The sequence below is a fragment of the Neofelis nebulosa genome, chromosome 12, assembly GCF_028018385.1.
Source record: "Neofelis nebulosa isolate mNeoNeb1 chromosome 12, mNeoNeb1.pri, whole genome shotgun sequence".
NCBI classification, from domain to species: domain Eukaryota; kingdom Metazoa; phylum Chordata; class Mammalia; order Carnivora; family Felidae; genus Neofelis; species Neofelis nebulosa.
In genome coordinates this window covers 4,055,168-4,080,826 of record NC_080793.1, presented here as the reverse complement: position 1 = coordinate 4,080,826, position 25,659 = coordinate 4,055,168, and the positions used below count along the sequence as shown (strand labels likewise).

Here is a 25,659-nt window from a genome sequence, read left to right as displayed (position 1 = left end):
TTCTCCCCCTCCCCGGCTCTCTGACTCCGTCCCTTCCCTTGTCTGTCGGTTGGTCTCTGTCTTTGCTTGGCTTGGCTTCAGGGTCTTTGCCTGGCCCATTTCTGGGGCCAGAAAGCCCAGCGTTTCCTTTTCCTTAGGGAAGCCCTCAAGGCTGGGCTGGAGCCCCGCTTCCCGCTTCCCGCGGGCCACCTGAGCCTCTGGTCTTCCTGTCCCAGGACTTGTGCTGAATGTGGGGTCTCCCCCACCCCAAGGGCAGGATCACCTACGTGGCTCCGGGTCCCCACCCCCCAGTGGGCCTTTGGTGACAAGAGTCAGCCACACCCACCTGTGTCCCAGAAGTCCCATGCCCGGTCCCCTACAAACTCCTGTTGAGCTGGGGCTGGGGGGCAGGCGGGCCGTGGAGACCAAGCATGCCCACTTCTCCGAGGGTGAAACCAAGCCCTTGTGAAGAAATGAGCCAGAATGGAGGGCAGTGGGCCCCCGGCCAAGCCGAAGGCCTTGCGGCCGCCTCCCCAGTACCACCAGCGTCTGCTCCCAGGGAGGCAGTGGCCTGCACAGGTGCGCTGTGGGCACCAGGGCATTCGGAGCAGCCAGCCCTGGGAAAGACAGACTGTCCCTGCACCCGTGTGCGTGTCCCCTACTGTGTGACCTTGGCCCGGCCTGAGGCTGGCTGGAAACAACAGCTGTCTCAGCCCCAGGAACGCTACATGGAGTGTGGCCAGCCTGGAGGGAGGGCCGGAGGTGGGAGGAGGGAGAGGGGCCCTCTGCGGGGAAGCTGGCGACTCGGAGGCTGGCTCCAGCCCCATAAATACGCGAGGGCCCAAACCAGGGCCACGCAGAGGCGGGCACACACCATGGGGCGCCTGGAGCTGGTCGTCTTGGGCCTCGCCTGCTGCCTAGCAGCAGCGAGTGCGGCCAAGGTAAGCGAGAGGCCGGCAGAGGGGGCAGGGGCCCCTCAGTCCTCACTAAGCCAGATCTGGAAGCTGGGCACAGGGCACGGTGGAGGGAAGGCAGACGGGCAGAGTCCACGGCAGAAAGAGCCAGCCTGAGAAAGAGACCTCAACTCTCAAGACAGCATTTCCTGGGCACTTGGTGCTTTGCTCACGCTGCCAGATAAAATCCAGGATGCCAGATTAAATTTGAGTTTTTCTGGTGCAAAAAGGGGCTTTTATTAAAGCATGGGGACGGGACCCCTGGGCAGGAAGAGCTGCCAAATTTGAGTCTTATATAAAACATGGAAAGTTTATTGTAGGAGTATGTCCTGTACAATATTTGAGATATACTTGTACTCCAAAAAAAAAAAAAAAAAAAAAAAAAAATCCATTTACATGCAATTTAAACGTAACTGGGAGCCCTGAATTTTTGTTTCCTGAGTCTGGGAACCTGACCCACAGCGTCCGTCTGGCTCCTTCCTCTCCAGAGAGGTCACTGTCCCCTTTTTATAGAAGGGGAGATTGGGGCGCCTGGGTGGCGCAGTCGGTTAAGCGTCCGACTTCAGCCAGGTCACGATCTCGCGGTCCGGTCCGTGAGTTCGAGCCCCGCGTCAGGCTCTGGGCTGATGGCTCGGAGCCTGGAGCCTGTTTCCGATTCTGTGTCTCCCTCTCTCTCTGCCCCTCCCCCGTTCATGCTCTGTCTCTCTCTGTCCCAAAAATAAATAAAAAAAAAAAAAAAAAGGGGAGATGGGCCCAGAGCAGGTGAGCTATTTGTTCAATGTCACACAGCCACCAGTGGCTGAGCAGAAACCTGGAACCCCACTCGGAGTATGGTTCCCAACATAACCTCCATCTCCCAAGAGGAAGTTGGGAAAGTCCGGAGATCTCCTTGAGGGGGCGGGTAGGGGGTGCGCGGGAGGGCTGCCCTCCATAACTGCCCTGCTGCAGCCTGAGGAATGAGGCGGGGAAAGTGCTTCAGGACGAAACCTCACAGACATGCAGCCCCCGTGTCATTTTCACCCCTATCCTGCCCTTCCGTCCCCGCTGCCTCGGGACCTAGAGTGAGTTCAGGTGCTGCCCCGAGGGGATGCTGCTGTCTTTTTGGGCAGTGGTGGGGGGGGGGGGGCGGGCAGGGGCTTGTCTGAGGGCAGAAAGGACCAGGACTGCCCCTCAGCGCTCCAGCAGCCAGCACCACCCTCCCACCTTGCCACCACGGCGAGGGGCCCTGGCCCTCACCCCTCACCCGGGAGCCTCAGGCCAATCTCCGTTCTGAGAGGTGACTTCCCAGTCCCCAGGCACTGACCTGGCCCACCTCGGTGCCCCAGTGGCCCGAAGCCGGCCAGGACAAATGCCTAGAGGCCTGAAACAAGGCTGTTTATCCTGAGATGGAGAGTCAGGGCTGGGAGCAGACCTGCACCTGCCTCTGGGTCCCTTGCCCCACCCTCGGCGCCTGGCGGGAACTCCGGCCTCTGAATGCAGCTCCCGCCTCCCCACTCCCCTGTTAGCCTAGACCTTACAAGGTGCTGGGTCCCCACCTGGGCGTGCGGGGCTGCCCCGCCCTCGCCCACCGGGAACCTAGTGCAGGTGAGAGCCAGGAAGCGGAGACCTGCCACCAGACCAGACGGATGGGGAGGCGGCCCTAGGAGGGGATGAGGGCCTGGCTTTGAGGTCGGACAGCTGTTTCCCTGAGGATGACTTCCAGCAGGAAAGTCTCCGTTTCCTCCTGGGACAACGGGGAGATGAACACCAGCCCCCAGGACACCCCCCCTAGCGAGGATGGGATGCATTGGCCGCGCGGGGGCAGGCTCAGTGCCAGGGCTGAGGACACAGCAGTGGTTCCGATGGCCCAGGGGGGCAGAGGTCTTTCCCAGCAGTGAGAACTTGGCACGGGGCCACAGACTCCGGGCCAGCTGGACACTGGGGGGGAGGGGGGCACAAGGGGGGCCGTGCTGCTGTCTAATCTTAGAGATGGGGAAACGGAGGCTCATGGTCACAGCCAGGTGGCCGGAGCCGGGATCCAAACCCGCCTCTCCTAGCCTACTCGGAAGGCTTCCCAGGGTGGGAACACACTAGGTGAAGCAGCTTCCTCCTGGATCCAGGGAGCGGGACCCCCTCGGGGAACGAGGGCAGGCGGCAGGGGCCTCGGTCTCTGGGGCGGACGGGCCCCTCCCCGAAGCTGTCTCCCGGGAGCCTCCGGACACCCTGGGGCGGCTCAGGTGGCCCCCACCCCCGTTCGGGAGGGAGAGCGGCCCGAGCCCACCTGAGCCTCGGCCTTCACCCCCAGCTGGGCGCCGTGTACACGGAAGGAGGCTTCGTGGAAGGCGTCAACAAGAAGCTCAGCCTCTTTGGCAACTATGTGGACGTCTTCAGAGGCATCCCCTTCGCCGCCGTCCCCAGGCCCCTGGAGAACCCGGAGCGGCACCCCGGCTGGCAAGGTGGGAGCGGGCAGGTGCCGGCGAGGCCCCGCGTCGGGGGTGCCGGTGGGGGCGGCTGCCGTCCTCACGCGGGCCCCGCTGGCCGCCCACAGGGACCCTGAAGGCCAAGGACTTCAAGAAGCGCTGTCTGCAGGCCACCATCACCCAGGACAACACCTACGGGGCAGAGGACTGCCTCTACCTCAACATCTGGGTCCCCCAGGGCAAGAAGGAAGGTGGGCTCGCCCTCCCCGAACCCTGCAGGAGGCCCCTGAGAGCAGCACAGGGCGCGGAGGGGAGCCAGAGGGGGGCACGCGGGGTCACTGGGCCCCCTCTGCTCCGCCTTAGTCTCCAGGAACCTGCCCGTCATGATCTGGATCTACGGAGGCGCCTTCCTTATGGGGGCCGGCCACGGGGCCAACTTCCTCAGCAACTACCTGTACGACGGGGAGGAGATCGCCACTCGGGGCAACGTCATCGTGGTCACCTTCAACTACCGCGTCGGCCCCCTGGGCTTCCTCAGCACTGGGGACGCCAACCTGCCAGGTCTGCTACACGTCTTGGGCACGGGGAGGGGAAGGAAGCGTGCCTGACCCCGTGAGCTCTGAGCCCCGTAGGGATGCCCCTCGACGCCACTCATGCTCGAGCAACTCCTGACAGTCCCCCGGGAAATCCGATTTGCAGAGCCAGGGGGCTGGAAACGGGCCGTGAGATGCGGGAGCCCCTCGGCAGCTGCAGTGAAAGAGAAGAGACTGCCGGACAGAGAGACAGACAGGCAGGGTGGGACCCGGAGAGGCCCAGAGGAGCCAGGGACACGGAGGCCAGTGAAAGAGACAGAAGAGAGGACGTCAAGGTGGCGACACAGAAGCTGCAGGATAGACAGACAGACACGGGGGGTTGTGGCAGGGGGAGAGAGAAGTGAGCAGGCCGGCCCTCCCCCAGCCTGAGCCCCACATCTGCCCCAGCACCTGACCCGACCAGCTCCCGGGGGGACCGTTCAACATCCTGGGGCTCAGCCAGGGTCTCCGCTGCCGAGGCCGCTCTCATCCCACCCACGTGGATCGTACACCTCGTGTGGGCCAGGCCCTGGCACCCCCAGCCCCGGCCAAGGGTCCCCGATGAAGGCCCACCCCCCACCCTGCCCCCAGGTAATTATGGCCTCCGGGATCAGCACATGGCCATCGCCTGGGTGAAAAGGAACATCGCAGCCTTCGGGGGGGACCCCGACAACATCACGATCTTTGGAGAGTCAGCCGGAGGTGCTAGCGTTTCTCTGCAGGTCCGGGAGACGCCTGGAGGGGGGACCCGCCCCCCACGGTGTGAGAGGGAGCCTCTGGGGGCAGGGAGGAGAGGGCCGGAACTGACGCGTGGGGCGTCCTTGGCTGAGCCCGGGCCGGGCACGGGGGGCGAGGCCTCAGTGACAGGGCCTCTGTGTGTTGCAGACCCTCTCTCCTTACAACAAGGGCCTCATCCGGCGAGCCATCAGCCAGAGTGGAGTGGCACTATGCCCCTGGGCCATCCAGAAGAACCCCCTCTTCTGGGCCAAAAGGGTAAAGAGGGGCCGTGGTAGGCGGGGAAGGGGCCTCCCTCCTTCCCACTCCGTCCTGACTCCGTCCTCCTCTGCCTGGGGCACTGGCCTCACCTGCCTGCCTGCCCCCCTCCCCCACCCCCAGATCGCGGAGAAGGTGGGCTGCCCGTTGGACGACACCGCCAGGATGGCCAGGTGTCTGAAGGTCACCGACCCCCGTGCCCTGACGCTGGCCTATAAGATGCCCCTGGCAGGCATGGAGTGTGAGTGGGGGCTGCCGGGCGGGGGAGGGCGATGCTCCTGGAGAAGAGAGCAAACTACCAGGTCCGAGGCGTGGCCCTGTCACCAGATTGCTGGCATCCCTAGGCAGCTTGCAGCCACCCCTGCAGGCTGGGTGGCCCCGGCTGTAGGAGGAAGCAGCCACGATTTCTTCGTATCCTCCTGGGTCCTGACCCCTTTGAGAAGCTGATGAGCATTTGGGTCCTAGCCCCCACGGTGCACACGGTTTTAGGGGGATGCACGGACCTAAGACCGAGCGCCTCTGTACCCGACGACTGGTTCCTTCCCCCTGCCCCCTCATTCAATGCTCAGTGAACCCCCGCGGCACAGCGTCGCCGGAGTGCCGGGGGGCCCCCCAGCCCAGGGGGCTGGCATTCGCTCTCGCGCATCCTTTGATGCTAAGAGGCCCCCTCATTTTGCACCTCTGCCGGACGTGAAATAAAACCGTAAGTGCTGAGCAAACCCGAAAGCCAAGCAAACACGTGGCCCCAAATGCAAACCAGCTGTTTCCTCCGGCACGAACTGGAGGGAAAACAGGCGAGGCTGGGCCTCCTGAAGGCCGGGGCCGCCACCTGCCCCGAGCCGGCTCTCCAGTCCCTTCGGGGCCAGTTCAGGGATCTGGGGGACCATGCGGACCTGGCACCGTTTCTGGCGGGCACACCGGAACCCAGCCCGGAGAGGGGTGCGCCTCTTTGTCCATCGGTCCCCTCAATTCCAGATCCTCCCCCTTCCTGATTTAGGCCCAGTGAGAAGTGAGGCTGGTGGGAGGACAGCCTTGGCCTCTAGGTCAGCGGTTCTCCCTCTGAGTGTTGTGGCCCCAGGGCACGTGCGGCAGAGTCTCGGAGACAGTTTTGGTTGTCACACTGGTATCCCGTGGCTTGGGGTCAGGGATGCTGTTAAACGTCCCGAAGGGCGCTGGCCGCCCTGCCTCCCCGTGACGTAGAACGATCCGGCCCTAAATGCCGGTGGCGCTGGACCCGAGGGAGCCTGGTGTAGATCAGAGGGAGCAGGGGTCTACACCGCAGCCTCGATGGGATGGAGCTGACTCTGCCACAGAGGGGAGGGGCCTGTGGGTACCGGAGTTGTGTGATCCTGCCTCTCCCCCCCCCAGATCCCATGTTGCATTACCTGGGCTTTCTCCCCGTCGTCGACGGTGACTTCCTCCCCGATGACCCCGTCAACCTATACGTCAACACGGCCGACATCGACTACCTAGCAGGTACCAACAACATGGACGGCCACGTCTTTGCCAGCATCGACATGCCAGCCATCAACAAACAGAAACAGGAGGTCACCAAGTAAGCAGTGGGTGTGGGGCCCCCGGGGGGCAGTGCCCAGGGGCCGCCGAGGGAGGCATCAGCAGAGATCAGCACTGAGCCCAGTAGTGGGGGTGGGGCGGGGGGGACAGTCCGTGGGGGCACAGATACCCTCCCACCGGCACCGGGTGGCGGGTCCAGTGCTGCTGTGGTCCCCGCAGGGAGGATTTCTACAAGCTGGTCAGCGGGCTCACCATCACCAAGGGGCTCAGGGGAGCCAACACCACCTTTGACATCTACACCGAGCCCTGGGCCCTCGACGCGTCCCAGGAGACCAGGAAGAAGACCGTAGTGGACTTCGAGACGGACATCCTCTTCCTGGTGCCCACCAAGATTGCCCTGGCCCAGCACAGAGCCAATGCCAAGTGAGGACCTGGGCAGGGAGGGAGGCTCCCTGGGGAGGGCCACCTGGGATCACGCACCTTCGCCCTGAGGCCTCTCTGCTGGGTGGCTCACGGGTGTCTGTGAGGCCTGGGAAGGCCATGCCCGCACCACCTCTTTCCCCGGACCCGACAAGAACTGAGAGAGCCCCTCCTCGCCTCCCAGCCTCGGGGGGCTTTACCAAACCCTCCCACGATCCTCTGCCCAGCCCAGTGCTGCGTGCCCTCCCTCACCCCACAGTCCTTCCTGCTAGAAAGTTCTTTGAGTCTCCCCTGCCTCCCTCGTGCTGTGGAGAAGGAAAGAACATGGGGCGGTGAGGATCTCTGTTATGGGTTTCAGCTTTACCAACTTTCAAAGTAACTTAAGACTGTGGCCGCATTAAAAAAAAAACAAAAAACCTCCGTAGAATAATAGCTAATGAAAATAAAAAATAAGTGAGGAAGGCTTCAAAAGTAAGAAGATAATATTATACCTAGAATCTAAAACCAAAGCTTTGCAGCAACTAAGCGATAAATGTAGTTCTGAGCTTCCTGGCAGTCAAGGCAAAAAAGGAAAACATCCAAGGACATATACCTTGTCCAGTTACATCAAGATACGAGTTCACCTGCAGAGAAAAAAGAAATCTTTCTTGATAGCGAATTACAGGAAGATGCCTCAGTTTGTTTTGTGGAGGTGAATTATAAATAACAACCGAAATCGTAGAACCCACGGATCCACGGGTTTGGCCCCCGGCTTTCACTTCCCCAGGTGTCAGGATTCTTCATGAATCTTGGGGGGATTCCCCAGATCCTTCCCTGCTGCCCCAGCCCCCCCCCCCCGACCCCCCCCCCCCCCCAGGCCTTATCTCTGGGCTGACGCTCCGGGTGAGCCCCTTGCAACTCGGCCGGTCTCCCCTCCCTTCCTCAGGAGCGCCAAAACCTACACCTACCTGTTTTCACACCCCTCTCGGATGCCCACCTACCCCAAGTGGGTGGGGGCTGACCACGCCGATGACATCCAGTACGTCTTTGGGAAGCCCTTTGCCACGCCCCTGGGCTACCGGTCCCAAGACAGGACCGTCTCCAAGGCCATGATCGCCTACTGGACCAACTTTGCCAGAAGCGGGTAAGGAAGGCGGGGTCGAGGCTGAGCCCAGGGCCTCCTGCCCCCTTGCCCTGCGGGCCTGGGTTCCTGTGCCCTCACTTAACCTCCCCGAGCCTCGGTGCCTCTGTCGTATGTGTGGATAGAGGTACTGCTAGGCCGCGAGGCCTGTGCCTCTTGGGGCTCACGCCCAGCCAGTGCCCAGGACGTAGTGACGTATATACCCTGATGGTGGGGTCGGTGCGGAGGGTAGAGGACTGTCAGGCAAGCCGGGGCCCAGCTGGGCTAGGGACACAGGTCTCCAGACTCCTGTGAGCCCCCAGCCCCCCAACCCAGCCTTTCTCCTCCCTGCAGGAACCCCAACATGGGCCACTCAGCTGTGCCCACACACTGGGATCCCTACACTGTGGAAAGTGACAACTACCTGGAGATCAACAGGAAGATGGATGGCGGCTCCATGAAGCAGCACCTGAGGACGAATTACCTGCGCTACTGGACCCTGACTTACCAGGCGTTGCCCACGATGACCGGAGACGGGGCCCCCCCGGCACCGCCCTCCGGGGACTCGGATGCCGCCCCCGCGCCCCCCTCCGGGGACTCGGATGCCGCCCCCGCGCCCCCCTCCGGGGACTCCGATGCCGCCCCCGCGCCCCCCTCGGGCGACTCGGATGCCGCCCCGGCTCCACCATCCGGGGACTCGGATGCCGCCCCCGCGCCCCCTTCGGGCGACTCTGAGGCCGCCCCCGCGCCCCCCTCGGGCGACTCCGATGCCGCCCCCGCGCCCCCCTCCGGGGACTCTGAAGGGGTTCGAATGCCTGCAGTCATTGGCTTCTAATGTCTTCGGCCCCAAGAAGCCGTAGGGTGAGACCCCGGCGGCCCACTCCCCTCCAGACCTCTTCCTGAATAAAGCCTCATCCCTCTCTGTCTGGTATCTTCCTTTGCTCTCTTGGTCCCCACTGCAGAATGCAGGGCTCTCAGTTATGTGGTGGCCCCAGGCTCTGGGCCCACCGCCTTTCCCCATGGTCTCCCTCAGTCCTGAAGGCCCAGGAAGTCTGGAGGGCCACCCTCGCTCGAGAGAGGAGGACACGGGCTTGAAGAAGTGAAATGTCAGAGCCAGGACTGGGCTTCAGGTGCGGGTCCCTCTGCCCTGGGCCGCTGGTTCCCAGGGGGCAGGGCCGGCGGTGGCCGCAGCTGGGCTCTGCAGACAGTGTCCCCCTCCCCCCGGACCCGGTGGAGTCCAGCCACACCAAGCCCTCTGGGGCATGGGCAGTGACCCCTGGGTTGTAGCCGGGGTCTGGGGAACTGGCCCGGGGATAGAAACCGGCTCTGGCTCTGGCAGAGCTGGTTGGGGACAGGGGCGAGAGGGGGGCGGGAGGCAGAGGTCAGGGCCATTCCCACATCTGGGCGTCTGGGCCCGGGCATCGTGCCAAGTGCCCAAGTGCTTAAGCAGCCTGACCTCACCATGGCCGCACGAGGTGGGCACCGGGAGGGGGACACGTGCCCCAGGTCATCAAAGACTCAAATCCAGGAACTCCAAAGCTAGTGCTTGAGGCGATATTGGGGAGCCTCCCCACCCCTCACCCATTCTTTTCTCTGTGGGGAGGTGGTGAGGGCTCACAGGAGAGCGGATTCTGGAGTCCTGGATGGCTCTGCCTGGTGGGACTGGGGACAGCAGCACACGGGGACCAGCCAGCCACTCTTTCCCTCTCTAGTCACAGATTGAAGCCTGAAGCCTGGGCCCCACGCGGCTGAGCCGGACAGGGGGCAAACCTGTGTCCCCCCCCTCAAGGAGCGGGGGGCACTCGGGCCGGCCTGTGGCCACCTTGGCTACCCTGGGCTTCTGGCTTGGTGGAGGGCTCTCAGGTGCGAAGAGGGGCTTCTTCGTCCAAGACTGAGGGGAGCGACCCTCGCAGCCCTGTGGCCTCTACTGGTGACTGTCCCTGCTCTTGGCCCATGGAAACTCAAGAACGCAACAACGTGTCTCTCCACCACATTAGCATACACACAACTTTCCCTACACGCTTGTACCTGCTGGGTCTGCTCTCAGGAGCCTCCTGACACAGTAGGAGAAACCCGTTGGACCCCAGTGCCTTTGACCGGCCCTGGACTGGCCCTGGGATGTGGCGCTTCTCGCCCCTGTTTGTGGGGGGCGGGGGGAGGGGAAGCATAGTCGTGCCTGCCTGTCATTCAGGAAATCGCATCCCTGAATGGCCAGGCCGTGTCAGAGTGGTGGGGGCATCGGGGTCCAGGTCTGGGCGGAGAAGACCTTTCTGGCAGAGGCCGGCCTTGCGCTATGTCTGGGTGACACCTGCAGTTGGTGACAACTCAAGGTCATCCCACAGTTCACCTGGCTTTTGCCTTTACAGGCGGTATCCAGAGGGCAAAGTTGAAAATACAGTTGACCCTTGACCAATGTGGGGGTTAGGGGTGCCGACCCCCCATATAGAACTTTTGACTCCCCCAAAACTTAACAGCCTTACTGTTGACCAGAAGCCTCACCGATAGCGTAAGTCATCGATTAACACGTATTTCGTATAGGTATTTCAAATGGTCTCCTGGGGTGCCTGGTGGCTCAGTCGGTTGAGCATCTGACTTCAGCTCAGGTCGTGATCCTGTGGTCCGTGAGTTCGAGCCCCGCGTCGGGCTCTGTGCGGACAGCTCGGAGCCCGGAGCCTGCTTCGGATTCTGTGTCTCCCTCTCTCTCTGCCCCTCCCCCGCTCATGTTCCGCCTGTCTCTCAAAAATGCATAAACATTAAAAAAAAAAAAAAAAAAAGGAAAATCGTAAAGAAGAGAAAACACGTTCACAGTACTATTCTGTATTGGGAAAAAAAAGCTGTGAGGAATTGGGCCCGCACGTTCAGACCTGTGCTATTCAACGGTCAACTATGATTACCGGAAGTGCAGGCTGGAGGCTGTCCAGGGTCCTGGAGGCTCCCCGATGGGCCAGGTGTTACCCCTTTCTGCTAACCTTTTATGGTGAAGCCCAGGGAGGACACTCAGGGGAGCCGAGGACAGCATCTGCTTACTACCCTGGTAACACACCTCTCGCCCACGGCACAATCTTTCTACCGTCCCCGCAGGAAAGGTTCAATGCACCCATCTCCTCCCTGACAAAGCAAAGCACAGACGTGGACAAAGAACCAACCCAGCCATCCAGGGCGCTTCAAGCTCTCAGGGCTCTGGCCTACCTACCCTTTAGGACAATATGGCATCAACACGACTGAGTCTATCTATATGCTGGTGATGGCCCGATACTGGACCTCAGAAGCACATGGCTCCAGAATTCGTCTTGGCCAGGGGTGGGGGGTGTGGTGGTCTTTCACTGGCAGGACGCTTATCCCCACCAGCATTCAGCCGGGAGTCATCAGACCCCAGCCAGGATGAGCAGCCGCCGTGAGCCCGGCAGGGAGAGGTGGGGGGTGGGGTGGGGTGGGGATTTTTAGCGTGTTTCTGGGCAAAATCAATTATATGTAGGGTTGCAGGGAGGCTGAAAATCCTAGCTCATAGGTAGCGGAAATGCTTACGGAACAAGGCTCGGCTGTAGCCTTCAGGCGGCATTACAAATCTTTCCCCCAGATTCAAAGCAAGCAGGAGGAGGAAATCTAAGGACAGAGGCGAGGATCCCAGGAAGAATTCAGTCCAGGTAAAGGGCTGACCACGGGCCCCTAGAGAGAGGCACCTGGCCATAGTCCACTGGCTAATACACTCCTATTGAAAATTTTTGATCTGCTTACAACCCCCCCCCCCCCCCCACCGCCACCGCTTAGCGCTGATGGAATTCAAATTTAACCCTGAAATCCGTAAGTTCCTAACTGGTGGTCAACAGAAACCCCAATAGAACAAGCAGAAAATATTCCCTCTTCCTCCAAAACCGTAGAAGGGCAGCCACCGTCCCGGGTCAGGAAATGGTCTTTGCAAATGTCGTTCTTTGAAAATCGGCATAAAATATATACAACATAAGATGTGCCAATTTAACTACTTTTGAGAGTACAATTCAGTGACACTAGGGCCGGTCACACTGTTGTGCAACTGTCACCATATCTAGTTCCAAAACTTTTCCATCACCCCCAACTGAAACTTTGTACCCATTAGTCAGTAACACCGTCCTCCCTTCTCTCCTCCCCCACCCGAGAGTCTCTTCTATTTTTTGTCCCAATTTGCCTGTTCTAGATCTTTTCTTTTTTTTAAGTTTATTTATTTATTTTGAGAGAGAGAAAGACTGAGGTAGGGGCAGAGAGAGAAGGAGAGAGGGAATCCCAGGCAGGCTCTACGCTGTCAGTTCACAGCCCGACATGGGGCTCGATCTCACGAACCGTGAGATCATGACCCGAGCCGAAATCAAGAGTTGGACACTTAACTGACTGAGCCACCCAGGCAACCCTGTTCTAGGTATTTTTTTATTTATTTTTAAACGTTTACTTATTCTTGAGAGATAGAGACAGAGCACGAGAGGGGAGGGAGCAGAGAGGGAGACACAGAATCCGAAGCAGGCTCGGGGCTCCGAGCTGTCAGCACAGAGCCTGACGCGGGGCTCGAACCCACAGACCACGAGATCATGACCTGAGCCAAAGTCAGACACTTCACTGACACAGGCGCCACCCCCTTTTTGTATATTTGTGTTCAAAGTGAGTCTCTTTAAATACAGTGTATTGCTGCAGCAATTTTTTTTAATGTTTATTTATTTTTGAGAGAGAGAAAGAGAGAGCATGAGCAGGGGAGGAGCAGAGGAGAGGGAGAGAGAGAGAATTCCAACCAGGGTCCACACTATCAGGATAGAGCCTGACGTGGGGCTCGATCTCACGAACCATGAGATCATGACCTGAGCCGAAATCAAGAGTCGGATGCTTAACTGAGCCACCCAGGCACCCCTCTTTTCATCTTTTTTTTTTTTTTTAATTTTTTTTTTTCAACGTCTTTTATTTATTTTTGGGACAGAGAGAGACAGAGCATGAACGGGGGAGGGGCAGAGAGAGAGGGAGACAGAGAATCGGAAACAGGCTCCAGGCTCGGAGCCATCAGCCCAGAGCCTGACGCGGGGCTCGAACTCACGGACCGCGAGATCGTGACCTGGCTGAAGTCGGACGCTTAACCGACTGCGCCACCCAGGCGCCCCATCTTTTCATCTTTTTGAGGGTGCCTTGTCCACGATCAATCGCTTCTTGCTTTCAGGATTGTCTCCTTGTCTGCCAGCAACTTGATTATCATGTATCTCTGCGTGGCTCTCTTGGAGTCTATCTGCTTGGAGTTCAGTGAGCTTCTTTGTGTGTAGATCTGGGTCTTTCGTCAAATCTGGGAAGTTTCCAGCCATTATTACTTCAAATAATCTCTCTGGTCCCTTCTCTCTTCTTCCTCTGGGAGCCCCCGTCTGCCCGTGTTGTTATACTTGAGGATGTCACCACAGTGCCTCTGGGACTGTCGTTTTTCTGCACTCTTTTTCCTTTCTGCTCTTCGAGGAGCACAGTGTCGTCGTCCTGATCTTCAAGTTCCCGGATTCTCTCTTCTGCCTGTGCAACTCTGCCACTGAACCCCTCTAGTGAGTTTGTCAAGTCTCGTACTTTGAACCCCTGAGTTTTTCTGTCTCTGTTAAACTTCCCATTTGTTCTTACATCGTTCTCTTGATTTCCTTTAGGGATTTTTTTTTTTTTTTTTTTGCTTTTTGCCTGTGGTTTCCTTTAACTCACTGGGCGTATTTAAGACAGTCGACTGAATGTCTTTGACTAGTAACTTCACCTTCTGGACTCCCTCGGGCACTTTGTCCGGTTTTGTTTTCCTACCTGCAAGCCCCATTTTCCTACTTCTCTGTAAACTTTGTCAATTTGTTGGGAACTGGGTATTGGAGATGATAATGTGGTAACTCTGGAAACCAGGGCTTACTTTGGCTGCTGGAGAGCTGCGGTCTTCCGTTTCTATAGTGACTTTTCCCAGCTCTGCCGTTCCCTGTATTCCTTGTTGGTCAGGGACCGAAGCTTCTGTCCTGCTGCCTTGGTGGTCAGCGTGAGGTCTGGCAGAGATGCCTGACCCGCCGACGTCCCGCTGTGCTGCTGGCCATCAAGCACGCCCCTGGTTCTCGTGCTGGATGAGGTCCCGGAGTCCCCGGACTGTTAATTCTGATTGTCATTCCCCCTGGCCGAACCGTCTTCTTGGACAGGCTGGCCCCGGCGTGGCTTCCTCCACGATTTTCTCTCACCAATGGTATTTTTTTTAACTTTTCTTTTTATTATTATTCATTTTTGAGAGACAGAGACAAGAGTGTGAGCAGGGGAGGGGCAGAGAGAGAGGGAGACACAGAATCCAAAGCAGGCTCCAGGCTCCGAGCTGTCAGCACAGAGCCCGACGCGGGGCTCGAACCCACGAACCGTGAGATCATGACCTGAGCCGAAGTCGGACGCTTAACTGACTGAGCCACCCAGGTGCCCCTCACCAATGTTATTTTTAAACACACCCAAGTTTCCAGGCTTATGGTTACGTCCTGTGAAAGTACCTCCAGCCTCTAATCCCAGGGTTTCTGGGGGGCTCGGTGCCCAGGTGAATGACACTGAGGTGAGCATCTATGTGCTCTGTGAAAGACGGGCTTGCCTGTTTCCGGAGGGGAGCCGGAGAACGGGGGCTGGCCCCTCTCGCTTCTCCTCCATACAAATAAGCCAGCCATGCAAGATTTCCTATCTGAACACAGAAGGTGAGCGTCTGTAGCTCACTGGATGTGCAAGAACAAAACCACGACTCCCAGGCTATAGTAGAAACTGGATTTTAATAGAATATTCAAGTCTAGCATTTGCTATTTACAACAAATAAATATTGCCCCTCCCCAACTGGTAAACTTTTTGTTTTGTTTTGTTTTTGCCTTTTATACAAATATTCAACACCCCTCCCCTTCCCCCAAATCCTTCTTTCCCACTAACCCCCGTCTCGTACGGTCTCGTGAAGCCCAGGGTGTGGTAGTGAGCGGCACCCGCGGTGTCGTGAGATTCAGTGTCAACGCGACTCGGCTGAGACCGTCCTCACTCACCGGGTGAAGAGTGTGATCTGTGAAGAGGGTTCCCCCCGACCCCAATCTCCTGGGGGAGGGCTGGGCAGGGGGTGGGCGAGACTCCTTCACTCTGCTGGCCCCGACGGTGGGATCTTTGGTGCGGCCCGGGAAAGGCTAGTGTGGTGGCCAAGAGGGGCCGGGACCCCAGAAGGGCACGGGCCGATGCCCGCGGGCGGAGGAGAGAATTGCAGTGGTCAGACCCGGTGGATGAGCAGGTACCCTGGGGTGCCCACGGGCACAGGTGGCAGTGACCCACACCTGAGCAGGTGTGAGGGGCAGTGCACAGAGGGCAGTGCCCACCGACGGCGCTCCTCGGCCAAAGTCAGCTGGTCCTCTGGTTCCGGAGAGCAGAAGGCACCTAAGGCGGAGAGTGGTCCACAGGAGGCCAGGTCAGCCTGTCAAGCAGCAGGCGTCAATCCCGGCAGCGGGAGACGTTGAGGGTGAAACGAGTCTGGGGGTGGCCTGAGCTGGCGGGTTGGGCAGAGGGTGCCCGCCTGGCCTGGGCCACCGGAGTCCGGAAGCGCTCAGTTACCCAGGCAGCCGGACCCTGCAAGAGGGGTCCCTGTGGCGGGCCAGCACCGGGGACGAGTTAGAAGATGCCCTTGGCGATCCTGAGCCCTTTCTGCTTCATGCGAGGGAGAGTCGAGCTGGCGCCATGCCTGACCTTTGCCCCCTTTGTGAAGGTCCGTTTCTTTAGGACAAAGTCATAGTTGGCAGTAGAGTTCATGGCATAGAACACGTTGGCGTTGTCTGGGATCTTCAGCTCTGGTGGGGGAGGGGCGGGGGGGGGGGTCAGCGGTGCTGACAGAGACCTCACCTAACCCCCCCCGCCCCTCCCCACCGAGGGCAGGCCTGAGCCAAAGGCCTGAGACACCCAGTCTAAATCCAGGAATACCAAGGACCCCTGGGAAGGACACCTGCCGAGGATCGACTGCTGGGACTCATGAAATCCAATGACTCTTGGTTACAAAGGGACTCGACTCCCTAAGTCCCCGCCTCGGCCTGGAGCCGGAAAAGGGCTATCCATCCTGCACACCTGCTGCCTCCACTGACCACCATCCCGAGCTGGAATCTAGAACCCCTCCCCTGGATCCCGTGCTACTCAGGACCAAGGCTGAGGGACCCAGCGACGGGCAGGCCCTGCCCCAGGTCTTCTGTGCCCGGGTCCAGGACGCCTCCCTGCTCCGAGTGGCAGATGCCAGGCTTTACTTGGGCCCCTCCTACCCTGTCTGTAGCCCAGCATCGCGCCCCTGCCTCACTTTCCCTACCTTGCCTGGGCCTCAGTCCTCCTGCCCCGCAAGATGGGGCACGCGCCTGCGCAGTCCCCCTCCCCACGCCACCGAAATGGTGCAAGAAGGTGGGAGAGGGTTTAGAAGCCACTTGTGGGGACGCTGGGGGTCACTAACGGCCGGCAGCAAATGTGCAGCTCGTGGAGAGAAAACAGGGCGAGGACAGTACGTACAGGGAACCTGCACAGCACGTGCTGCCAGGTGTACGTAGGGATTAACCCCTGGCTCGTTCCCCGCTCTCGTGGGGATGGGGACACAGGCACAGGGGGCCTAAGGACCTTGCCCGAGCCCCCCGAGCCCCGCAGCCCGAGTCTGTGCTTGCTCTTGGTTCTGTCGCTTTCACAGCTCTGACCCACTGAAGCCACACCCTCGGAGCCTGTTTTTAGCATCTGCCGGGGGCGCCTGGGGGGGTTCAGTCAGTTAAGCGCCTGACTTCGGCCCAGGTCACGATTTCACGTTTCATGAGTTCAAATCCCACGTCAGGCTCTCTGCTGTCAGGACAGAGCCCGCTTCGGATCCTCTGTCCCCCTCTCTCTCTGCCCCTCCCCTGTGCGTGCTGTCTCTCAAAAATAAACAAACAACTGGGGGGCTCCGTCAGTTACGCGTCCGACGTCGGCTCAGGTCACGATCTCCCAGTTCATGGGTTCGAGTCCTGCATCGGGCTCTGTGCTGACGGCTCGGAGCCTGGAGCCTGCTTCGGATTCTGCGTCTCCCTCTCTCTCTGCCCCTCCCCCACTTGTGCTCTGTCCTTCTCGCTCTCCAAAAGAAACATTAAAAAACGTTAAAAATAAATACATAAATAAATAAACACTAAAAAAATTTTTTTTTCAATTGTTAACGTCTGCTATGGTCAGAATGATTGTGTGTGCCCAAAATTCGTGTGGGAATCCTAATGCCCCAAGCACTGGGGCCTTGGGGCAGTGATGAGGTCAGGATATCATAATCCCCTTCCTGAGGCCCCCACGCCCCTTCTGCCACGTGAGGACACGAGAAGGTGGCCGTCTGCCACCCGGAAGAGGGCCCTCACCAGAACCCGATGCTGCCAGCACCTTGATCTTAGACTTCCAGCCTTTAGAACCGTGAGCAACACATTTCACTAGTTTAACAGCCCCTCCCCGGCCCGTGGTGTTTTGTTACGGAAGCCTGCCCAGACGAGGACAGGGTCACGCGTGCGTGCATTTTCACATATTTGAGGTTCTTTCGGGAGCACGTTTCCCCTCTCAGCCAGCCTGTCCCTGGGAACGGCCCTCGGGCTTGGCCGTCTGGCTGCGGGGCCCCGGGGGGAAAAGCCTTTTCTCTTCGCTCCTGGGTGCAGCTAGATGCGAACTAGGTCTCCCGCGGCCGGTTCCCGCCCAGGAAGGGGCACACGCCAGGGGCCAATGCGGACGCTGCCCCAGGGAGCGCGGGGCCGCGGGCCTGGGCTGTGGTGCTGCCCCCCCCCCCCGCAGCTTGCCCGCCTGGCCCCGGACTTACTGCGGTCGTCGGAGATGACCTGCACGAGCTCGTATTCGTCCGCCTCATCCTCATCCAGGTTGTGTTTGTCCATGGCCTTGCGGATGACGGCTGGAGCCTTGTCCTGGCTGGTTACCTGGATCAGGGAGGGGGCAGCCATGAGGTCGAGGGTCCGGGAAGAGCCCCCACAGAGCACAGCACCAGGGACCCTCGGAGCTGCCTCGCGCTGCGTTCAAAGGCTCAGCTTCTGGCTGGGTCCACGGGCGCCTCACCACCTGGTCCTGCCCCGGGAGGCCCCCCACACTACGATGAGGGCCTTTCCCCCATTGTTCCTGCCTCCCCCCCCCCCCCCCCCCCCCCGTTCTCCTACAAGCCTGCCACCTCCTCCCATGCCACCGTGGGAACCTGCCTGCTCCCGGGGGCTGTTCCCCTGGATCCTGGCCCGGCGGGACAATGGGATCAATGAACCCAGGGAGGAGAGGGCGTCTAGTCCCAGCCCTGGAGGTAGGAGAGGAGCTGGCCAGATGCCCAGGGGCTGCCTGTAGGCCAGGCCTGCACTGGCTAGAGGCTGCTGTGGTGGCCAGCACAGGCCGCCCGTCTTGCCTCGACCCCAAGGGTCAGAGTGCAGACAGGCCTCGGACGTGGGGTCATACAGGCGGCTCTTTAAGGACAGTCAGGCTAGTTCCTGGCGGGGAGAGCAGCTCAGTACGCGGTGGGTATGTAACGGGCACCTGACCCGTTGTTAACGGCAGCCTGCACGGACGAGGACAGGGTCACCCGTGCGTGCATTTTCACATATTTGAGGTTCTTTCGGGAGCACGTTTCCCCTCTCAGCCAGCCTGTCCCTGGGAACGGCCCTCGGGCTTGGCCGTCTGGCTGCGGGGCCCCGGGAGAAAAGCCTTTTCTCTTCGCTCCTGGGTGCAGCTAGATGCGAACTAGGTCTCCCGCGGCCGGTTCCCGCCCAGGAAGGGGCACACGCCAGGGGCCAACGAGGACGCTGCCCCAGGGAACACGGGCACTGTGACCGGATGGGGGACCTCCAGAGAGTGCACAGGGCTCGTCTACAGCCTGAGTTCTGGAACGCGAGTCCCTGCCCCCACCAGCAGCACATAGTGTCTGGAGACAAATCCCCTTGGCTTGATCTCAAGCGTTAAATGACATCTAACGTCTCATACTGCCCGTCACCTCCACAGCCACCAGCCTGGTAGCCACCGTTCTCCCCGCCTGACGGCCTCCTGACCGGCCCCTCCACCTCTCCGGCCACCAGCCCACCCCCGCAGAGAAGCCCTGAGTCACCCGACCAGTCACCCCAGCCAGCAGCGGCTTCTGTCTGCCGCCACGGAGATCCAGGCCCCAAGCCCCGGGCCTCAGGCCTCCCTGCCTCCCCCCCTCCCTCCCTCCCTCCCTGCCCGCCTCGGGCGCCTTGTCTGTGAAGCCCTCCCCGGCCCCGGATCTCCGCGGAAGCTGCTTTCTTTTTGTCCGCCGACCATCTGTCTTTCCCGACCCCCCCCCCCCCCCCCCCCCGCCCGGAAGGTCGGCTCCAGGACAGCGGGCAGGGGACGGAGCCCAGCACGCGCGTGCGGCCCGGCAGAGCGCGGGCACGGGGACGCCCGCCCGCGCCGCTCACCAGGATGCTCTTGTACATGTTGCCGTTGTCCACATCCAGGCTGACGCGGATGATGCAGCAGTCGCCCACCTGCTGGTTGTAGAGGGGCAGTGAGGAGCCGTGGCTGCAGACCCCTGAGACGGACCGCTTGTGGGTGCGTGTGGCAGCCACGGGCGTGGTGGAGGCGGAGGAGGAGGACGCGCTGCTGGAAGCCGAGCTGATGCCGGAGGTCTCCGGGGACGACTGGGAGGCCGACTCCCAGAACTGTGGGGACGGCACGGTCAGCAGGGCGCCCAGGCCAGCGCCCGGCTCTGGGGGACCCCGGGCGCTCTGTTCGGGAGCCGGGAGCGCCCCTCGGCCGCTCACGGGTGTGGCGTGGGGGCCCCGGGCCCCGCGAAGGGCCGTCAGGGAGAAGGGGCGGGCAGTCACCTTCTTTTCCTGACCATCGGGGGACTCCGGGACGAAGCTCACGTTGATCTCCTCCACGTCGGAGCTGGAGGAGCCGGCCGAGTGGACGCTGAGTGCGTCGGCGATGTCCCCGCTGCTGAGGTAGGGGCCGCACCTGAGCTGGTCACAGGACTTGGAGTGGGAGCTGCCGCTGCTGCTGAGCTCCGTGCTGGGGGCCTGGCGGCTGCGTGGACGGCTCAGCTTACTCGGGGGGCCTCCCCTGGGACACATCCCACCCCTGCCCCTACCCCCCCCCCCCCCCCCCCCACTCGGCACTCCAGGCTCTGCGCCAAGGGCTCGGTCAGTCACCAGCACCACGTCTGTCCCTGCTTTGGAAGCGATCGATTTAGGATCGCCCCATTTCACAGAGGAGGAAACTGAGGCCCAGGGAGGGTAGACAAGTGGCCCCAGTCGCGCTCAGCCTGAGGCTTCCGTAAGCCCCGAGGGCGCCCTTCCTGCCAGCCCGGGGCCACTTACTCGCTCCAGCGCTTGACGATGGCCGCGTTCTTCTTGGCCTTGAGGGTGTTGCTGGCCGACTCGGAGGGGGGCTCCAGCTCACACGACAGGTTGTAGCTACAGGACAGAGAGGCAGCTGTGAGGCGAGCAGGAGGCACACTCGGGTCTCCCTCCCAGAACCTGCCTGGCAGTGGGGGTCCAGACGCCCAGCCGCCACCAGGCAACGGAGCCCGGTCCTGAGCAAGATCCCACACCGCAGCCCGCCCGCCCCTGCTGTGCCCCACCCGCACCCAGCCAGCCGCACCTCTCCGTCTCGCTGAGTCGCTCCATGGCCCGGAACCAGGCCCCAAAGTGCTTCTCGGGTGTGATGCTGTAATTGTTGCAGGCCGACTGGAGCAGCTTGATCTGGGCGATCACTTCGAATTCCTGGGGCCCAGAGGGAAGGACGGGACAGTGGTGGGATGGATGCGGTGCTCGGTGTGGCCCCAGGGGGGCTGCCGGGGAGGTCGTGGGTGGGGGTGCTGGGCGGGGCAGGGGCCCAGGGTCTCTGTGTCCTCTCCTACTCTCTACTCCCTCCCAGGGCCACTCTGTTCTAACAAAACAGCCCCTCCCAGGAAGCTGTCCTTGATTCTGGCCTCCTGTACCCCCCTCCAGTGGGAGAGGTGCCCCCCTCCTCTGTGTATCCAACTCTCCCCACAAATATAACAGGAAGCAGGATGCAGCTGAGGCAGGTCTCCGATTTCCACTCCCCCCCCCCCCGCCCCCCCCGCCAACACGTACGGACGGCAGCCGCTCACCTTCCTCCGCTTCTCGAAGTTGATCAGTCTCCCCTGGAAGGCAGACAGCCAGCGAGCATCAGAAGGCGTCCCCTTGCCCATGACCACCCCTCAACCCCTCTCAGGCTGCACTACCGACAGCATACACCAGGGGGCGGGGTGGAAGAACACACACACACACACACACACACACACACACACACACACCCTGGGCCTGGGGAGGGGGTGGTCCTAGGATCTAGGGGGTGGTGGGCAGAGGGACAGAGCTTCAAACAACTACTGGCCCAGCCCTCTGAGGACAAAAGGATTGAGGCGTCAGGCAGGAAGGCCCAGCTTGGAGGCCGGGCCTCTCTCCTCCTGTGGTTGCTGCCCAAGGGAGGGCCGTGGGCAGCTGGGCCAGGCCCTGGGCAGCTCTAAGCCTCAGCGGCTGGGCACCTAGCTCTGTTTACTCACTGGTGAGCTGGGCAGGAGCCCAGGCACGTGGGGGTGGCTGGGGGCCCTCAGACGAGGTGTGCCCAGTGCTTGAGAGCCCAGGGCTCGGTGAGGGGCGCTTTTCCCTAGGGCTCCAGGACCCCGGCCCCACTCCCGCCTGGCCCCGGCCCCCGGGGCTCACTCACATACAGATAGTCCTTCATCGCGGTGTCCAGCATCACCAGGTCTGTGAGGAAGGTGCCCAGGTAGGGAACGGTGCCCTGGATGACACCCTGTGACGTTGGGGTAGGGCTGATGAGCAACGACCGAGGCCTCCCCCAGCCTCCCACTCGGAGCAGCCCGGGGACCTTTAGCGGTCTCCCCCAGACTCCCTCCCAGTGCCCACAGACCCCAACCTCGCCGAGGTTCTGTGGTCCCTGGACCCTCCCCACCCCTAAGCCCACCGAGCCCAGCTGCCATCGGCACCCTCGAGACCCCCTGCTGGTCAGGGCACAGCCCTGTCAGGGCCCAGAGGAGCGCAGGTCACTGCAGCGGCAGGGGGGATGGGCTGGGGGCGACCCGTCCTCTCCTGCCTCGGGCCGGCCCCCCCTCACCTCTCTCGGCCTCGAGTGCACTCACCGTCTCCTTTGGCCGCTTCTGGGCTCTCTTGGGGTTCATCTCCAGGGTGGCAAACTTGGAGGTGCCCTCCTGCCAGGGTTGAGGACAGGATCAGTGAGACCCTCCTCTCCTCCGCTCTTTCCCCTCCAGCAGACCTGACCTTGGTACTTGGTCACTGGTCCGAATACTCTGCTGCCACCAGTGGGGTGCCCTGGCGCTCCTGGGGTGTGGGAACGTGGGGCCAGTGGCCTGGCCTCCCCATGCCTGTTTCCTGGTCTGGAAAGTGCAGGTGAGCAAGACACCCACCTCCGGGAGGTCTCCAAGGACTCAGCAGCCCGTGCCCTCTCCGAGGTGGGGGCCCTGCACAGAACTCTCCCACACTCCTCTTCTCCTGGTATCTCACTGCCTCCCCGTGAGTCGTGAGACTAGAGGGACCCCAGGCTCATCCTTCCTCCGCTCCCCCGCTAAGGAAACTGAGGCCCCGAGAGGGGTAGTGACCTGCCCAAGGTCCCAGAGGGACTCAGAGGTGAGTGGGCTGGAGATCTGTTCCTGCTAACTGGTCATCCGGCTAATTTGAGGCCCTGCAGTGACAGCCTGCAGGATGTCTGGGATCCATTTGTGGCGCCTGCCCCGGGGCAGGGTGAGGAGTCCCCCAGGGCTCCCAGAGCTGCCTCCCAGGACTGCTCATTTGGACCCAAGGTCAAGCAGCCCCTTCGGGACTTAGCCTCTGGCACCCCCTGCGGTACCTTGTCCCCAGGGAGCCAGGGTGTGCCCACCCTGAGCTGCAGCGCCGACGGAAGGAGCCTCCCACCCCAGACCCCAGCCGCCCAGCAGCCTGGAGGAAGCAGGAGACCTGCCAATCCAGCCACCCCCCCCGCTCCCCGCCTTGTGAACACCTCAGCTGCTCCCACACCATTCCGTTACCGGGGCCTCCTGTCCCCCAAACTACCCCACACCGGCCCATGCACCAAAAAGATCCCACTCTCCCCAAAGTCCAGCCCAGACAGGACTGGAACTTTTCAAAGAAACGTCCACCGAGAACCTCCCTCCTCTGCCCAGACTTTACCTTGATGAGCAGCTCTCTGCTCAGTGAGTAGTTGTTCTCATCCGAGAAAATCTCCGACAGCTTCTGGAAGATGCGGAAGCTGTCCCTGGGTGGGGGAAGGGAGGAGAACCATGGGAATGGCAGGGAGGGGTATGAGTGCCGATCCATTTAGGACCCAAGGACCCAACCGCCCAGACGGGTGGTTTTCACCCAGGGTTCTGCTGGGCCCAGGGCGCTCTGTGGGCCGGGGGAGGCGAGCTTCACGTGTGTGGCTCTGTTTGGATCGGTTTGGATTTCAAGGGGACCGAGTGGTGTGGCTGGCAAGGAAACACAGGGAAATCTCCAGTGTGGCTCTGTCTAGTGCTTGACAGATAGGGAAACTGAGTCCCAGGGCAGAGGTGCTGGCCTAAGGCCAACGGACACTTGGAGGGGTGCCCCCCAGCCAGCAGGCCGGCCTCAGGATTTGCTGCCTCCTGGCAGGTCCCAGGCTCACTGAGGGGACAATGCTCAGTCGCTTGGGGGGTCCCGGGTCCCTCCAGGTGGAGCTCCTGCAGAGAGAGGTCTCCCCACCTGGAAACTTCTTCCCACGTCTTCTTCAGCCTGTGGATGGAGTTGCTCTGCAGGGCCGACAGGATGGCGTAGAGAGACGAGAAGTTCTTGAGGACACGGCACTCCTGGCGGAGGAACAGAAGGGCCGTGGGGTGCGGGTGCAGTCCCCTGAGCTCTGACCTTCCATCCTGGGTGGCACAGATTCCCAGGGAGCCCCAACGAGCACCTGGGCCCCCGTCCGTGACACTCCCAGGGAGGAGGCTCTGAGCTCAACACGAGGGAGGACGTTAAGCGGGCAGTGAGCATCGAGGCAGTGGGATGTGTGAATCAAGGCCAGCGAGCCGCTGGGAAGGGAGGGCTGGGGTCTCTGCAGGGCCGTGGACCGCAGACCACGGCCCTGAGGGCAGATGAAGGCGAGAAAGGGGTTCCCCAGGGCCCCTCCAAGGCATACCCTGGCCACCTCGATCCAGTGCTCCACCACCCTGGCCCTGTCCCGGGCCGTCACAGTCCGGTCCCCCAGGCAGGTGGTGATGACGCAGTTGGCCACACTGTTGAACTGGGTGACCGTGGCGCGGACAGTGGGAGCCAGGTGTTCCTTGCCCTTCTTGTCCCGCTGGGACCAGATGGAGCCCAGGCAGTGGTAGGGCACCACCTTCTTGAACAGCTCCTGGGGGATCAGGGGGGGAGCGTCACCTAGCACTGCCACGGCCCAGCTCCGCGTCCCCGGTCTCCCTAGTCCCAGGCAGGGTCCCCGGTCAGGGCTGGAGCTCAGGGAAAGCTGAGGATGTGGCTCGAGCCTCGCAGGCCCGGGGTGGGGGCCGTGCCTCTGGGCTCTGTTCTCCGCCGACCGTGGGCGCCCAGCGCACGAGTGACCCGGATGACACACGGGCAGCGAAGAGCGTCTGGCATTTTCAGACGCCCACCCTCACTCACTGCAAGCACCGGAAGCCGGCTCACAGCTGCGCACACCAGGCGGCACCTTCGGCTCCCCCATCGTGGCTCAGGTCCCCCCACCCTGTCCAGATGCACGCTCACCGCGGGCGCTCCACCCACAGGCTTTGTCTGCCATAAACTCCAGGATGTGGCAGGTGCCTCGTAGGTGCCGAGGCCTCCCGAGCAGATGGTGGGGTGACCCACGGAGCTGGACGTACCCCGGTGAGCTCCACCCCCCCACCGAATGGGCCAGGCTCCGCCCGGCCTTCTACAGCCCCGTCTCGTTTAATCCATCGTCACTGCGCACAGGGATGGGGTGGGGAGGGTCCCATCTCTGCATCCACAGTCCAGAGACCACGCAGGAACGGAGCTGGGATATGCCGGGGAATGGCAGGGAATGGACCAGAGGCTGGAGGAAAGTGCTCGCCTGCCCCGCCCGGCTGAGAAAGACTGCTCACCGCATCCATCAGTGTGAACTGCTCTGCCACCAGGTCGGGAGGGAAGGCCAAGAGGTGAGGCTTCTCATTCAGGCCATCTTCTGCAGCCACAGGTGACGGCCAGGGAGGCTCGGGCACCGGAGCTGCCTCTAGGTCTATAGTTTGCGATAGAGCTGGCTCTGGTTCCGGAGCCGGTTCCGGAGCCGGTTCCGGAGCCGGTTCCGGAGCCGGCTCTAGCTCTGGTTCTGACTCAGGTGCCAAAGCCGCCTCTAGTTCCGCAGCTGGTTTTAGAAGTGGCGCTGGAGCTGGCGACAGAGCTACAGGAGAGAAGTTTCCAGGTGTCTTTGCAGAGACAGAACCCACCCCAGAGCCTCCCCGAGAAGCCGCGGCCAGGAACCCACCCCGGGACCTCTGCCCCCCTGCGGTCCCCCGCCGGGGCTCTCAGTCTCTGCTCCTGGCCCCACATCAGCCCCCGGGGGCTCCTCCCTGGGTGGCCCAGCACCGCCCGGACCCCGTGAACACACATCTGCCACCCCAGCCTTCTCACCCTCGGGCTCGGCCTCCGTGAGCTCTGCGTGCTCCAGCTGGGCCAGTAGAAGCTGGGCACGGCGCTCTAGGTCAGAACCAGGCATGTTGAGCTGCACATAGGCCACCAGCTGCTTGAGGCAGGGAAAGTCTGGGG

General features: G+C 61.5%; 2 protein-coding genes across 6 annotated transcripts in view; one reads left to right on the top strand and one right to left on the bottom strand.

Annotated features, from left to right (window-relative positions):
• Nucleotides 1-787: 787 nt before the first annotated feature.
• Nucleotides 788-8,852, top strand: CEL (carboxyl ester lipase). Its single transcript, XM_058693667.1, has 11 exons — nucleotides 788-920; nucleotides 3,217-3,367; nucleotides 3,460-3,582; nucleotides 3,695-3,892; nucleotides 4,495-4,625; nucleotides 4,789-4,896; nucleotides 5,020-5,137; nucleotides 6,265-6,451; nucleotides 6,631-6,834; nucleotides 7,757-7,954; nucleotides 8,285-8,852. Exons 1-11 carry the CDS (start codon nucleotides 855-857, stop codon nucleotides 8,763-8,765), a joined length of 1,965 nt encoding a protein of 654 aa, XP_058549650.1. The 5' UTR covers nucleotides 788-854; the 3' UTR covers nucleotides 8,766-8,852.
• A 5,808-nt stretch (nucleotides 8,853-14,660) lies between these two features.
• RALGDS (ral guanine nucleotide dissociation stimulator) overlaps nucleotides 14,661-25,659 on the bottom strand; it is a 32,595-nt gene continuing 21,596 nt past the window's right edge. For all 5 annotated transcript variants that reach the window (XM_058693666.1, XM_058693664.1, XM_058693662.1 and 2 more), the window contains exons 6-19: nucleotides 25,525-25,659; nucleotides 24,999-25,294; nucleotides 24,059-24,274; nucleotides 23,629-23,732; nucleotides 23,080-23,164; nucleotides 22,035-22,103; nucleotides 21,602-21,688; nucleotides 21,006-21,038; nucleotides 20,513-20,634; nucleotides 20,230-20,325; nucleotides 19,735-19,936; nucleotides 19,327-19,569; nucleotides 17,721-17,835; nucleotides 14,661-15,723 (exon numbers count right to left, since the gene is read on the bottom strand). In XM_058693666.1, the coding sequence (XP_058549649.1) occupies nucleotides 15,548-15,723; nucleotides 17,721-17,835; nucleotides 19,327-19,569; nucleotides 19,735-19,936; nucleotides 20,230-20,325; nucleotides 20,513-20,634; nucleotides 21,006-21,038; nucleotides 21,602-21,688; nucleotides 22,035-22,103; nucleotides 23,080-23,164; nucleotides 23,629-23,732; nucleotides 24,059-24,274; nucleotides 24,999-25,294; nucleotides 25,525-25,659 (1,979 nt within the window). In that variant the 3' untranslated portion in view covers nucleotides 14,661-15,547. The remainder of the gene's footprint in view (nucleotides 15,724-17,720; nucleotides 17,836-19,326; nucleotides 19,570-19,734; nucleotides 19,937-20,229; nucleotides 20,326-20,512; nucleotides 20,635-21,005; nucleotides 21,039-21,601; nucleotides 21,689-22,034; nucleotides 22,104-23,079; nucleotides 23,165-23,628; nucleotides 23,733-24,058; nucleotides 24,275-24,998; nucleotides 25,295-25,524) is intronic.

Excerpts from the sequence above, each read along its gene's own strand:
- CEL (XM_058693667.1), top strand. The coding sequence starts at position 855 with ATGGGGCGCCTGGAGCTGGTCGTCTTGGGCCTCGCCTGCTGCCTAGCA. Across the intron at positions 3,368-3,459 it reads GCGGCACCCCGGCTGGCAAG|GGACCCTGAAGGCCAAGGAC; the intron begins GTGGGAGCGGGC and ends GGCCGCCCACAG. Across the intron at positions 7,955-8,284 it reads ACCAACTTTGCCAGAAGCGG|GAACCCCAACATGGGCCACT; the intron begins GTAAGGAAGGCG and ends TCCTCCCTGCAG.